The sequence below is a fragment of the Amblyomma americanum genome, chromosome 10 (assembly GCF_052857255.1).
Source record: "Amblyomma americanum isolate KBUSLIRL-KWMA chromosome 10, ASM5285725v1, whole genome shotgun sequence".
Lineage (NCBI taxonomy): Eukaryota > Metazoa > Arthropoda > Arachnida > Ixodida > Ixodidae > Amblyomma > Amblyomma americanum.
Window position 1 is genome coordinate 25,572,648 of NC_135506.1, and position 14,864 is coordinate 25,587,511.

Sequence of the window (14,864 nt, forward strand, 5' to 3'; positions counted from 1 at the left end):
GCTCGCTCTTCAGTTGCGTCATTTAAAAGCTATTTCATTCTGTGTGTGCGTGTTTTTGGGTGCAGCGTCTGTTGGCGCGCGTGGACAAGTGGGCGTTCAACACCTTTGCTCTGGACGCGTGTTCGGGTGGCCGCTCCATGCCGATCCTGTGTGTGCACCTGTTCCACGAGTACGGATTCCTACGCACTTTCAACCTCGACGCCGTGCGCGTCTGGCACTGCTTCAGTGAGTACGATGAGCTCTCCCGCGGTCGCGCATTGGATGCGAAGGAACGGCACTTAATATTTTGTTTGTTTATTTGATGTTTCATTTGCGGTGCCGAGCTAGTTTTTCTTTGGATCATAAATGTATTGTTGCGTTGAACACACAACGGAATTAAATGCAGTGCTCGGTGCTTAACTTGAGAAAACTTTAAATACCCACCTGCTGCAGTGTATGAGGGTGCAGTTACGGCATTGTTTTTTATGGCTGTTTAATTTGTGTGCATAGCAATAATACCTAGTTGGATTATTTTTGTGCGCCGAACACTCAGTTTCTCGTTGAGGTAAATAAATTATGAGGAAGGGAGCACTAAGTGAGGAAATTAAAAAAAATTCTTTGATGAGGACATCCATGTTATTTATGAAGATGCCTGTCCCGCAGCGTGACCCGCCTCATCACTGTTTTGCCATTTCGTAGTTTCCTTGAAGGACCTTTTGAGTGTATTTAAGTGATGCGAGCATGCAGCTGCGTGTGGACAATGAATGTTATTGTAGCCAAAGCTACATTGGCCATGAACTCGCAGTTTCGCCGTGCTCGCATTCCCACCGTGGTCGCACCGCACCACGTGACCAACCACGTGACTGGTCACGTGACCAACCGCGTGACGAACCACGTGACAACAACTAGCCAGACAACCATACTAAGCTGGACTTGCAATCAAGATTAACCGAGACTAACCGAGCTATGCCTTAGCTTTCGCTACGTATATCCTGGCATAGCCGAGCTAAGCCACTGCCATTTTCTTCATCTAGAAAGTCGAGGTAATTTGCATGCCTACACACTAGCAACGTTTCAAGCATGATGGCGATGAATTTAAATCCACGAAATGATGAAAAGAAAAAAACACGTCTGTGGCGTTTTTTAGTATGAATCAGTGAGAGCTAAATTGTTTTAAACGCCTCATAACCTGTTTGCAATCTATATGGGGAGGATGACACGGGTTCTGAAAGAGAAGGCATATATTAAAAACCACATACAAGCTTGATTTGCATCGTCACAGTCACATAGTTTGCGACGTTTCGAACTACAGTAAGCAACAAACCCAAATAAAACAGAACTCTTTTCACAGAGTAGTGATGGCTGTCTTGAAGCGTTTGCAGGGGGTCAAATATAGCAAGAGAACAAAAGGCACCAAATTTTTCAGTTCGTGTTACTTTGCTACGCTCCTTTCTTAGATGTTACTGGTCTACGAAAGTCCCAAGATTGCTTTCTCCTCAGCAAAATTTGTCCTGTGTTCTAACGAAACAGCTTGGCCTTACCACTTGATGAAACAAAAAGTTTCTTTTTATTCGGAGATCGCAGAGAGCAAAGAGGAGTATAGGCGAGCGAATTTTTTTCACATATGAAACTGAGCACCAGGTCTGGCTCCTAGTTTCGGTTGCGCCTCGCTTGGGCTGAAGTTTTGGTCCCCTGCTTATCACTGCACACGGAAGTTTCACAATAGGCCTCACGAAGTATGTGCTGGTAAAAACTTACTAAAGTTACTCTCCTCGCTCTAGTGTTTCGGCTTTTGCCCCTGTGACTTTGTTTATGGAACCCTTTGTGAAAACCTTGGCCTCTCTGCGTGACTGCCTCTGTTGTTTTTTTTTTTCGTGAAACGCAGGCCTGATTGACGCCGGTTACCATAGCAACAACCCGTATCACAACTCCGTGCACGCTGCGGACGTCACCCAAGCCATGCACTGTTTCCTCCTGGAAGACAAGGCAAGTTCGCCTCCAAGTTTCTTTCATTCCCTTCCTTATCTTTCTTTCTTTTCTCTTTTCGTTTCTTTTCCCAAAGAGAGGCTCGGGTCAGAACGAAGCTCGTTTTCATTTGTGACCTGACTGCGTGACCGTGTCCGCGCATATAAAGTGAACCAGTCTGAAAACCGAAAGAAAAAACACGGAAAGTTCGGTGGTTCGAGATTAGGCGAATCTTTGTTTTTTTTTCTGTGCTTTGAATTCCAACTGCACCTCGCTTTCCTTGTGGTATTAACTTAATCTCCTCTTTGTTATTTTTTCCTTTTTCTTTTATAGTAATGCAGGGTTGAGTGATATGGCCTTCGTTTTTTTTTTTTGCTGTTTCTTGCAGTAATTTTGCCTGGTTGCGTGTGGATGCTCGTCCTTCCGTATTTGCATAGCAGTAGTCGTTTATTAAAATAATAATAAAAAGAAAGGAAAAGATTTTTGCTAGCCCCGGCATCTGCCATCGATACTGAAGCACCTGAGTTGGGGCAGCGGAAATAAAGGATAGCAGGCAGAATGGAGAAATGAAATGAGAGAGGTGGCGGGACAGGAAGAGGGGATCGGGGGGAGAGGTAATATACATAAAAACTATTTACACAGTAATAAATGTGTACAGATTGCTCGCGTGATTAGTTAATGATGAAGCAATTATTGCATTCCGGGAATGTCAATTAAGCACAGTAGATTGAAGCTTCACGTCAATTTCAGCATGAAGGGTCTCTGATGTGCAGTCTGCCAGCGGTTCACAACTGTCTTCTGGTATTTTACTTCTGCTACATTTATTATATTTCCTCTTCTAATATCCTCTTTTATCTCTCCTCTCGGATGAACCTTCCTACGCCTTTTTACTCTTTGTTCCGCAGCATGTTCTTTGCTTGCTCGAAAATCTTCCCGCTTTAGCGCAGGTTTACGATCCACAGTCTATCCCGCTTTTCGCCCTGGCGCCAGCGAACGCGTAGTCGATACTCAGAATCCCTCTACACCTGTAACCCCGCTACGAAGGAGCTCTTCCTACGCCCCGTCCCACGCGACTTCCGTATTCACGCTCCCAATTCGTAGCGGGCGTGTATTCCTCCTTGCAAGGTGAAAGTAGGAAGGACCTTTCGCATCCTTCGCGAATGCGTCACACCTGTTCCATACGGTGAGTTTGTTTTTGAGCAGCACATTCGGGTTTCTATTTGCGTCGATTATTCGTAGTCACCCATCTTTAGCGCAATAATAGCGCGCGAAGTTCGATGGGTGTTTTGTTCGCCGCAGCGCGGTCGATTCGCAGGGGCGATTGCGAGCCGATTTTGTAACGCGCGTAGGAGCAAGTGGGGGCGCGCTGATCGTGCGGCCTGCGTATAGAAATGCCCACGCCTCGTGGGAAAAGGTGCCCCTGTGATTTCGCGCGTAGATATATGAAAGGTGCGAATGGACGCGTATTTTTTATCGATCGTGTCCGTACAGGGGACGAACACGAGCTCCATTGCAAAGTGGACACTTTGGCACACCGACACTGGCAGGCCCACGCGCTGGATTAGAACCATTTCCACGATTTAATAACATTATTATTTTAACTTTTCTGTTTCCGTGGGCAGCGGATGGGCTGAACTGCTCACCAGTACGCAGTTCTGAGCTGTAAACATGTTTGTAGCGTCTCGTAGAAGCTTTTTGTGCAACTTTGCTGACATCGTGGGTGCGACGAAACTGTAGAATACCTTCTTTGTAACTGCCCTCGGTTTCATCGTGAGCGTGCCCTCCTGGCTGCAACACTCCGCCGTTTATAACCTCGGCCCCTTACTGAAGCCAAGATTCTGGGTCCTGCGAATAAGCCTTCATCGCAGAGGACAGCTTTGAAGGCACTTTTCAGGTTCTTGAAGGACTCAGGGCTGAGTGCAAGGTTGCGAGCTATCCGTGGGTGCCCTGTGTACCCTGCAAGTAATGGCCAACAGACATGTGGAAAAGTGGTCATCTCCCTTTGGTCTAACCCCCTTTCTATCTCTCCCTCCGTTCCCCTTCCCACGTGTAGGGTAGCATAGTGGGCGCTGCCTTGTTAACCTCCCTGCCTTTCCGTTCGTCTTTCTCTCTCTCTCTTGCTTACATCGTGCCTTGTTCTATCGACCGGCCTAAGTTTTTGATGTACTTAGGGTCCGAATATTGGTACACAGTATTGCGAATTAAATAATTTCTGCGGTGCATACATGGCTACGCTGTTCTGGGAGCGACTTCCAAATTGAGTCATTGCGTGCGCTACGAATGCGTTGGGTTCTGATGCGTGAACTCCGGCTGGCACACCACTCGCGATGGTTTCTGTGTTTGTATGAGCTGACGTTTGTGTTAGCTAGCTATGCTTTAGCCTTCTTCACTAGCGTGTTAATTAAATAGCGTACACCCAAGCGCAGCCACGCTTCAACAAAGAAAATGGTATACATCTTTCACAGAAAATTTGCTGTAAAAGAAAAAAAATACTTGACCTGGTTAGCTTCCTGCTTTTGGTCAGAAAAAAAGGTCTGTTTAGCTTAGCAAGTAGAGCGACTGCTCCTCACTGGTGGTGGTGGTCCCGGGTTCGAACCCCGGACCAGGATGAATTTTTCCTTAACTACGAAGGTTTTGGGAATGCTGTATAGCTTACCATCTTTTTTGCCGTATGGCTGCGCTTGGGTGGGTGCTAATATGAGTAAATACTCATTTATTACAAATATACTTCGTTTTTGGGGACTCCCTAAATTTCTAACTAGCTTACTAATTTTGTCGCTGTGAGGATCGTTTGTTACACGGAGAAAATCTGTCGCAGCGAAACTATTCGGAGCTTCAGATATATTTTTTTAAGTGTGCGCTATTTCGACGCTTTTGCGAGCCTTTCTGTTGGCTGACACTTTTTGTTCTATACTTGTCTGTCCCTTAGCACGTTATCACACCCATGTTTCCTGTTCGTCTGATAGCGGTAGGATCCATGAGCGAACCCTGAGTGTTGAGGCTTCACTGTGGGGCTTGTGGCTGAACGCAACACTACGAGGGGAGAAAGATTCACAAGCGGGACGGGGGCGTCACAGCTGCGAGTAAGCGCATTCACTGAAATTGTTGTTCACTACCCAATGAACACTAAACCTCACCTAGACGTCCTTTGGACGTCCAGGACGTCAATGGGACATCTAAGGGAGTTTCAGCGCACATTGGGTAGTGCCTGGCTTGTGCAAAGTCGACGCGCTGACGTCAGGGGCCGCTGTAAGGAGCGCGACGCGGCTTAACACGTTGCAACATGCACTATCCAAGCGCATGCTTCAAAAAGCACACACAGCCTAAGTCTGTACGTGACGTCGCAGATTTTCCCCTTGTCTCGGCGCAAACGTAAGCACGCTAAGACGGGAGGGAGGAAGGCGACATAACGTAGGAACCCGACTGTCGTAAGATGTGCTGGAACTCTGCGCGTCCCTACACTCTAAGCATGAATATGGGAGTAAAAAAAGAGTAAGTTGTCCTCTAGCTCACTCCCTTTTATAAAAGTTAGTATATTAGAGGACCACTTACTCCTTTTTCACTCCTTTCTGTTCAGAGCGTACTGCGTTGGCCTAAATCCAAAGCGCGGAACGATGCCGCAGCACCCGCCAGGAGAAAGTTGTAGCATAACGCTACCGTGCTGCCGTAGTGCCGCTGGCAGCCTACAATGCGCATGCGCAGACGGCCCTAGTGATGATCCGTGCCGTAACCGAAAGTCCCCTTATTGGGCCTTGATATTCCTACTTGTGGTTCTTCTTCCCTGCAACAGTTTGGAAACTTCAGAAATGTGGGAGATAAAAGTGGAAATTTCGGTTTGTTTTATTCATTCCCTGAAAACCCTTTCTCGTAATTTTATTTCTAAAATTCACTCAAAAGAGGAAGCTTCCCGGCATGGAACATTATTAGAGGCTTTTTACCGTGCTCGTCGCTGTCATTGCTTATGCTTTGTTGGGGGCTCGCTGGGGCGTTGTAATATAACGGTGCACGGTAGCGCTATGCATGACTTTCTAATGAGGTTTCTAAGTTGTGTTCTTGTCGAGCCATAGCGCAATTTGTTTTCGCGTCTCTATTTTCCAATGCTTTGGGCACCAGGATGCGCCAATAAATGCTGCCGAATTTCAGCTCGAACTAGTGAAATTATTTTGCAGGTTTTCGCTCTATTGTATTTGCATTCATTCTTTCCTGCTTTTGAAAGTGACACTTTCATACACATGCCACGCACAACTTGACGAAACTTGTCTGGTCCCATAGACTGACTGGCTAGTAGCGTTTGTTTATTCTGTCCATCCACCGTTGATAACTTCCATTGCAGTCGCATTGCTCCCAGTCTTGAGACTGCTAGCAAGGCTCACAATTATTCCGCACGACTCCAGCGCATGCGTACGTGAACTTTAGTGCCGCAGGATGCTTACCAGCGGCTGCACGCGAACCCTTTGTGCCGCAAAGCAAACTTTTTATTTTTTTTTCTAGGAATGCAAGACGCGACTGCTTTCAGCAGGCTTGCGACACTCTTTAATATAAGCCGGCCCGCATGTCGCGAATCTGCCTAGCAGCGCACATCTCTTGAGCAAAACAGAATGAATAGGGACGGCTGAGACTCAGCGTTCTCCCGATCATCCTCTTTCCCCTCTTCTCTCTCTCTCTCTCTGCCTGTTCCCACTCCCCACTCGTGTTTTTGGATGCAAAAGCTCTTGTGTTAACCGCGTGCAGAACTTCGCCCTCCCCCGCCGCACCCGCTCTCTGCTTCCAACCCTTTTTATTCGTCCCTATCGGGATTTTCCTGGAAACGAGAAACGGGAATCTTCCTCAGCTGCTTGTGCCTTGATGCCTAGTTGGGAGGGAGAAGGCGGGAAGCCATGGCGTCTTGAGGAAAGCTTGGATCAAAATGGAACACGCGTTGATGCGTGATTGGGGAATGAAGGGAAATCCGTTGGGAGCGTAAGGAGGGAGGAGGCACGTCTTAATAAACCGCGTCTCGCCGATGCGGCACGCCCGGGTGATTTTTAATTAGCGACGAAGACAGCGACGCCCAACGGGGAGATGAACGATGGGGAAGAGGAGTTACCAGCCCGCATGGATACGTGTTCTGCTTTTTTCTTGGTTTTGCCCACCTGTGTTCTCCTGTCTCCCCATTTCCCCCGCCCTCCCATTTTTTTCTGTGATTCCCTTTTTTGTCTTGCGTCGTTTCGCTGCATTGCTAAGCCTAGCTCCCGATTTCCCGAACATGTTCCCGCTTCCTTTCTTCTCCTTTTTTCTGTTCCTCGCTTTTTGTGTCCGAATATAGGTGTCGCTTCGTTTGTGTTTATGGGCTCCTAATTGCGACGCGCGTGCCAATTGCTTTGTTTCATTTATGGCTCGGCCTGCGCTGTCCCCATCTCCTCCCCCCCCCCCCCCCCCTCGCTTTATTATGGTGCACGTGCCTGCCGTTCTCCTTGTTACAGCCTTTATCCCACAGCCCTACCATAAACCGCTAGTGCCGGTTGTTGACAGCGCGTTCGAAAATAGCTCTGATGGGACGGGGTGCGCATACGCTGTTCTTAGTGGTATACAGTTACGATATCCTAAAAAAGCTCCATTTTCCACATGATCCAGGCTTCATCCAGAGTGGGCCCTTTTTTGGTCGTGTCGCCAGCGCCCTCTCCTGTCTTTCCCGTACTTCACTGTATCGCCTTCGTGTGCGCTAAAAAGAGCCCTGAGAAGCACTTTATGTGTCAGACATTTTCAGAGTGCTAAAAAAGGAATAGGTTTCCTTAAAAAAAAGAAGAATAAGCGAAGGCGTGTGGTTTTTTCGGATGTCATGATATGTTTCCGTAAAAAAAAAAAGAAGCGAAGGCGTGTGCTTTTTTCATGCGTCATGGATGCATCATAACATTGGGCATAACACGACTTACACACAACGGTTTCGCTGCATACCGCCTCCCGTTAAACGGCATCTCTTCGCGGGCGATTCCGCGCCGTATACTGCAACCACTGCCACATAACTTCACAGATGATTGAGTTATACTGAATGCCTCCGTTATTTCACCGGTTTGCCTCTAATCTCCTTTATATTGAAAAATAACTGAGCAGCGCGCAAGGCTCGGTATTAGACTCTCCAGTGTTAAACGTTTTGCCGGCGCACACGACTTCTGCGGGCTAGCGCGTACTCGACGGCACACGTGCTACGTTGACGCCAACTAACGAAAACGTTGTGAGGCCAGAAGAGATTACTTTGCTACTTGTCCTAATAATCGGCAGTGAGATTGCTCTCTTGGTGGGCGAAGCGCAGCCGCAGACGACTGCTGGACTAGTTGGATGTGGGTATAATTATGAGACATCGTTCCGGCGTAGAGAAACACACGGACGAAGAGAGTTCGTGGTGTCTACTCTCTTTGCCCGTGTGTTTCTGTACGCTGGAATGATGTCTCATAATTGGTGGGCGATCGACAGATTTTTCGTTTTAGCCTTGCCGAAACGCTCTTGCTTAATTTTTCGCCCGTGTTCGCAAAAAAAGCAAAGAAAAAACATCCCCCCAATCGTTAAACAATGTTCCTTTCGGCTAGACGCGCACAATTCGTCGCGACTCTCAATCACGTTCTCGTTAGCTCCCGAGCCGGCCACCGTGGCTAGCCCGCTAGAGACTGCAAATTCAATCTCACTTCAAATACGTTTCCACTTCGCCGGAGCTAACTCTGCTCTCTGAGGAGAACGTCCGCCCGCTGTCCTTCCGTAGAAACTTCTTCCAAGCAATCGCGGTTGTCTCCTTTTTTTGCGCGCGCACTTATTTCCCGCGGGAAGTAAACTCGCGCGCACAGCTCGCTCTCCGAGCCGGTGCTAGCCGCTCGAAGTCGGTTTTGCAAGTCGCGTCGACGCCTCTGTACTTCCTTACTCGTCGCTGTCGGGCTCTCCGCCTTGTTTCACTGTTTTTGTTCTAGCCAGAAAGCAATCGCTCTCTGAACGGTCTCTGTTGGCTGTCTTCCCTCTTCACTAAACGCGGTGTCATCGGAGTTGAGTGTGCGCGGGCGCTTTCTCGGAGCAAATCTCTTTGCACGGTCGAACAAACAAACGTTAATATAACATATATAGTATAACAGTTAATATAACAGTAATATAACTGTCGACAAGGGCGTTTTTGTAACCGCCGCCCATGCGTAGGCACATGGTGGGCTGGGAGAGGAGGAAGGAGTGGGCGCAGTTGTCGGAGCGTTCGAGTGAAGCGAATTGCGTTGGGCCAGGATTTCAGAAAGAAGTGGACCCTCACACGTACGCGGGTGCTGTTCGTTATGGAAGAAAACTTTACTGTATCTCTCGTCCCCCCCCCCCCCCCCCCCCCCTGGAAGTTTCGTTGCTGTCCAAGAGAGCAAGGTATACGTTAAATAGTAGTTGGAGCAGTTTGGTTTCGTGGTACAACGGCAAACTATTGATTTATTGATTCAGAAGTAGTAGTGACAGGCTCCAGGCGGAACATTGGTAAGAGGGGTACTGCAGCAACATCAACCTCAGAGGAGGCTGAAATACTAGCGAACGATGCGTAGCCAGAAACTGTGAAATAAAAAAGCAGGTTATAAGACTAAAAAGTGAATCCGAAACTTTAGGTAAATATTTGTGCCCCCCTCTCCCCCAAGCAAAAAGAAACACATTAATTTGAAAGTATGTTAGGACAGCACTAAAACAAATGTACAAAGTACAGCCAGAAACTGTAACGTAGAACTGGGTCGCCGCGGTGGCTCAGTGGTTATGATGCTCGGCTGCTGACCCGAAAGACGCGGGTTAGATCCCGGCCGCGGCTGTCGAATTTCGATGGAGGCGAAATTCTAGAATACCGTGTATTCTGCGATGTCAGTGCACGGTAAAGAACCCCGAGTGGTCGAAATTTCCGGAACGCTTCACTACGGCGTCTCTCATAGCCAGAGTCGCTTTGTGACGTTAAACCCCATAAACTATAAACCATCTTCGATGTTGCAATCAGGTTTCGTAGTTGTCAGAAATGGAAAAAAAAGCTCAGTTTTACCCCATCGTCCGATAACGCCAGGTACTCGGTCATATCTTTAGCACTGTTGTATCGTGAGGCAGATGTGCTCGGCTGAAGTTGCGGTTCTTTTTTCGGATGTACTCAGCTGTGTGCATAAAAAGGAAAGGCAGTTAGTTGGAAGGTCAGGCCGTGCCGCGTGCGTTTGTCGTCTTCAAGCGTACCGTGCCCTTTTATGCCCAAAACAGCAAGCGATAATATCTTGAGCCTGTCCCGTATACAGCCTTTACGGAAAGATTTAGAGCCCACACGGTTTGCTTCTAAGCTCCCCTGTAGCTTTCGACAAAGAGTGTACTCCAGGGTTTACTGAATTTTCACCGCAGATACTATGCACTGGTGCGTTGTGACGTAATGAGCCGGTTGCCCGTATCCTACGCTCACATAGACAACTCTGCGGTGAAGCTGCAATGAAGAGCGGTTTTAGGGGGCCAGAATCTCGACAGGGATTACGAAAACGTGAGAGATTGCGGCCTGGCGCAAGCGCGAAGCGCCGCGACCTGACGATCCTATATTACGTCACGTGTCGCTCGAGCGTGGGTTTTTCGAACAGCGTCAGCACAAGCGCCAGTACAAGTTGCGCGTCGCACAGAACCTGTATTCTGTTTATATTAGAACTTCTTGATTGTGTGATGTCGTGTTCACGTTTTCAGCAAAAGTCGCTTGTATGACTCGTCGTGCCTATGTTGGTGCGTGTTTTTTGCAGAAAAATACGGGTTTGTTGCCCAAGAAATTGAATTTAAAGGGTGAGGAACTTTTTTTTTCGCCATTCGATTCAAACTTGACGTCAAGACCAGGAAGGACTCCGTGATCACCGTTAGGAAGTGAATGGGAATGTAGCCTCACCTCAGGGATCTGCGCAGGAATAAGGCTTTACACCACCGCATTTTGCTTGCGAAAGCTGCCGGTGGTGGCGTCACCTGTATTCAATTTTGTTAGCCTTTGCTAGCTGACAAAAGCTCTTTTCATACTGAGCAACCTCTTTGTCTGAAGAAAGCTGTAATCAAGTGGTAGGGGCTAACTGCGATTTACCTGCTGCGATTTTGTCATCGTACTGCGATGCGCCGGTGTTGAAAATGGCTTGCCCATATGGAGAAGAGGCTGAGATGTTAGGTTGCTCAGCTCCAAGTGTAGACGTTGCTGAAAAAAAGAAGCAGCATAGACGTTTGATCAAGATACGTATCCCGATTGCGTGCTACTATCCCCAGAGCTCAAAGTCGGCTCGAAACCTTGCACTTTCAACCCGCACTGCCGCCTAAGCTCGAATGGGAGCGACGCCCTAGGCTGTCGGAGTAAACTGCCACGTCAAGTCCTGTAGCGCCACATTTCAGTTTACTGTCTGCACGCTTGCTGGTATATTCACGCTGCATATCTGACCTCATCATCTAAATCGAAAGCGAGGTGTCACGTCAGGAAGGAACCAAGGGTTTTTGAAAAGCCACGCCGTGTTCAGAGTAATTCTAAAAATAGTGCGCGCGCTTCAAAGGTGTCAGAAATCATTTGCTCGTCGCCTGACGTTAGCTGTATAAGGCGGTCCCTTATTCAATGTTTGAACGACCTTCGGAAAAGTGAATTACACGGGCAACGTTTTGCGCAACGCCACAGACGCTTGAGGACAAGCCCCGACTTGCACTGCGAACAATTCGGAAGCCAAAATATGAAGAATTCGCACCAGGCCGGCGCCTGATAGCGTGGAAGGTGTCATCTCGCTGTGCGGGCGGTGACAGCCAGGCAAGGCAGTGTCACTTGGGCCGCTCCTTATCTCATTCGTTCTCAATCATCCTCTTTCTTATCTCTCTGTTCTCGTTTGGAGCTGTCTTTCAGGGGAGGCTAGAGAACTGCGATCGAGGCATTACTCGATGGGATTGAAATTCAATCTCTTTCAAAGCGCAGGCACAATTCTGGTTTTATTTTTTTTTCTTTAGTAATCGGTTTCTATTCGCTCTTCTGGAACAAGGCTTGGGAGCCGTGGGGGCTGGTTGCGGGAGCTTGTGTAGGCGGTTTTTGAAAGCCGAGGGAACGACTGCATACAGGTGCGTTTGTTCTCTGTCATTCGACTTTCCCAGAGTCATTCTTGGCGTACTTAATACGGTCGATTAGAGCCCTGGCATGATTGGCGCGCTCGCAGAACTCTCTACTCCTACGCTTTACGCGCGCGCGCGCGCCTGCGACTCTTTTGCGACACTCGACGTGTTCCTGTTAATTAACCCCGCTCAAATGAGGCTGTCAGATTTAGCGGACCATTTTGTACGTGGCTTCAGGCGTATACAAACGCGCGAATTTTTTCATGACTTGCTGCGAAGACTGCGGCTGCGTATGCAGAGGCGTGACAGCTAGGGGATTTGTGTTTTAGAGAGCAAAACAGTCTTTGTTTTAGCTTGGCATCAAGATGAGGGCGGCGATTTAGTGATTGTTTCCGATTAACTCGTCTCAGAGCTGGAGTGTACTACTCCAGTAGCCTTCTATCTCTACGGCGACGACTCCCGTCGGCTTCTACCGTTCCATGAGCTAAATGTTGCGTGTGAACTTACTCGGGCAAGTAAAGTTCAAGCGCCTTTAGTTTTCGCAATTCTGGACAACAAACTGTCTCTCGAAAGTTCTCGTTTTTCGTTCTTGATGCAGCCTGTAAGTGTAGGGAACAGTTTGACAGCCGTCCCGGGATGATAGTCGTGTTTGTATTCTGGTACTTCAATTTAGTCCTATTAATCGCGCAGTGTGACGGAGGCTGGAGCCGACGCTTAGTGTACAAGGGCCGAACACGCGAAGTGGTCTGCACGTGGGAAAAGTTCGTAGTAGCCGGTAGTACGGTATAGCGGGGACTGTGGGCGATCACAAGCTGCTTTTAGATGCGAGCAACGGTGTGCATTCGGCCAAGGGATTAACTGGCGCTACCTTTCGAAATTGTGTACGTTTTTTTTTTCTTACGAGGCAGCGCGTATATCGCTTGAGCGTTCGTTTCATCCTGACGGATGTTCCGGTTTATGGCGTGTTGACCTACTCCGGCGAAAGCATTTCAGACACGAAACTCGTGTCTGGAAGCGACGCCGCCAGGTGGCTGGAGAGGGAAGTGAGAGGAGAAAACTTTAGTGGCGCTCAAATAAGGGCTCTTCCCCTAACGGGACGCGATGCAACTCGATCGACAGGAGACGCCGAGGCCTGCCATGCCCGACATTTGCGCAAGGGGAATGGGTAAACGGGAATAGGTGATAGCGGGAGCAGGGAGGGATGGTTGGCTTTACCTACTGATGGCGGGCGAGGCATACTTTTACAAGAACATCGTGAAGCAGCGTTACAAGTACCACTGAAACCCACTGCGGTGGCCTGAACTGGATGATGAAACGAGACTAAATGTCCTCATTTCGAATGATTTCTTCGTTGAGGTAGCCTGCATAGAATGACTGTTGGGCCGATTGCTATGATGTGACCGTTCCGCCAGTGTTGGTTTGGAAGAGAGGACGACAACGTTATGCTTCAGCACGATGTGGATATAAAGGGTACAGGCGTCAGTTACGCTTATGACGTCACTTCCAGTTGTTCCCGCGGGCCTCTTCAGCACGTGCTGCAAGTTATACATTGGCGTGATTTGAGCGTGGTTTACGGTACGGCCTAGTTAGGTTTAGTCGGCAACCTATGTAACCAAGGCGAGAATGCGATGTCATTATCATGCACATTGCTTGGCACGCAGCGCGGTGCTAAAAGCACCTGGCTTCTACCGTACACATGGCGGAACTGCTGCCGGCATTCCAACGTACTGCATACGACGCACGATCCAACCTTACGATATCGTTACAACGCTCCCTGAAGACTTTAGTGCATTGCTGTGCTTCCGTGTTTCAAATCCCCATGCGTTTGTTTTTTGCTAACCTCACCTTTCATTTTATTTTTACTGACATCCCGGAATCTGCTTGGAAATATCTTCCGCTGCGGAATTCGTTCTGGTGTCCAGCGCGAAATGCAATAACGTCCACTCTCGATAGACGGCCCACGCCTGAAGTTACAGCGCTGAAGAGTGCTTATATCACTCTGCAGGTAATGCCACGTCAGGACGCTGATATAGCAAACTATCGGGATCGATCAGTAACGCAAAATCGACGATTTATATATATATATATATATATATATATATATATATATATATATATATATATATATATATATATATATAATATATATATATATATATATATATATATATATATATATATATATATATATATATATATATATATATATATATATATATATATATATATATATAATATATATATATATATATATTATATATATATATATATATATATATAATATATATATATATATATATATATATATATATATATATATATATATATATATATATATATATATATATATATATATATATATATATATATATATATATATATATATATATATATATATATATATATATATATATATATATATATATATATATATATAATATATATATATATATATATATATATATATATATATATATATATAATATATATATATATATATATATATATATATATATATATATATATATATATATATATATATATAATATATATATATATATATATATATATATATATATATATATATATATATATATATATATATATATATATATATATATATATATATATATATATATATATATATATATATATATATATATATATATATATATATATATATATATATATATATATATATATATATATATATATATATATATATATATATATATATATATATATATATATTATATATATATATATATATATATATATATATATATATATATATATATTATATATATATATATATATATATATATATATATATATATATATATATATATATTATATATATATATATATAT

The 14,864-nt window shown here is 45.8% G+C and overlaps 1 protein-coding gene across 2 annotated transcripts in view; it reads left to right on the top strand.

The window, feature by feature from the left end:
* Positions 1-14,864, top strand: part of LOC144107648 (uncharacterized) — a 361,279-nt gene that overhangs the window by 321,513 nt on the left and 24,902 nt on the right. For both annotated transcript variants that reach the window (XM_077640746.1, XM_077640748.1), the window contains 2 exons: positions 66-225; positions 1,865-1,965. In XM_077640746.1, the coding sequence (XP_077496872.1) occupies positions 66-225; positions 1,865-1,965 (261 nt within the window). The remainder of the gene's footprint in view (positions 1-65; positions 226-1,864; positions 1,966-14,864) is intronic.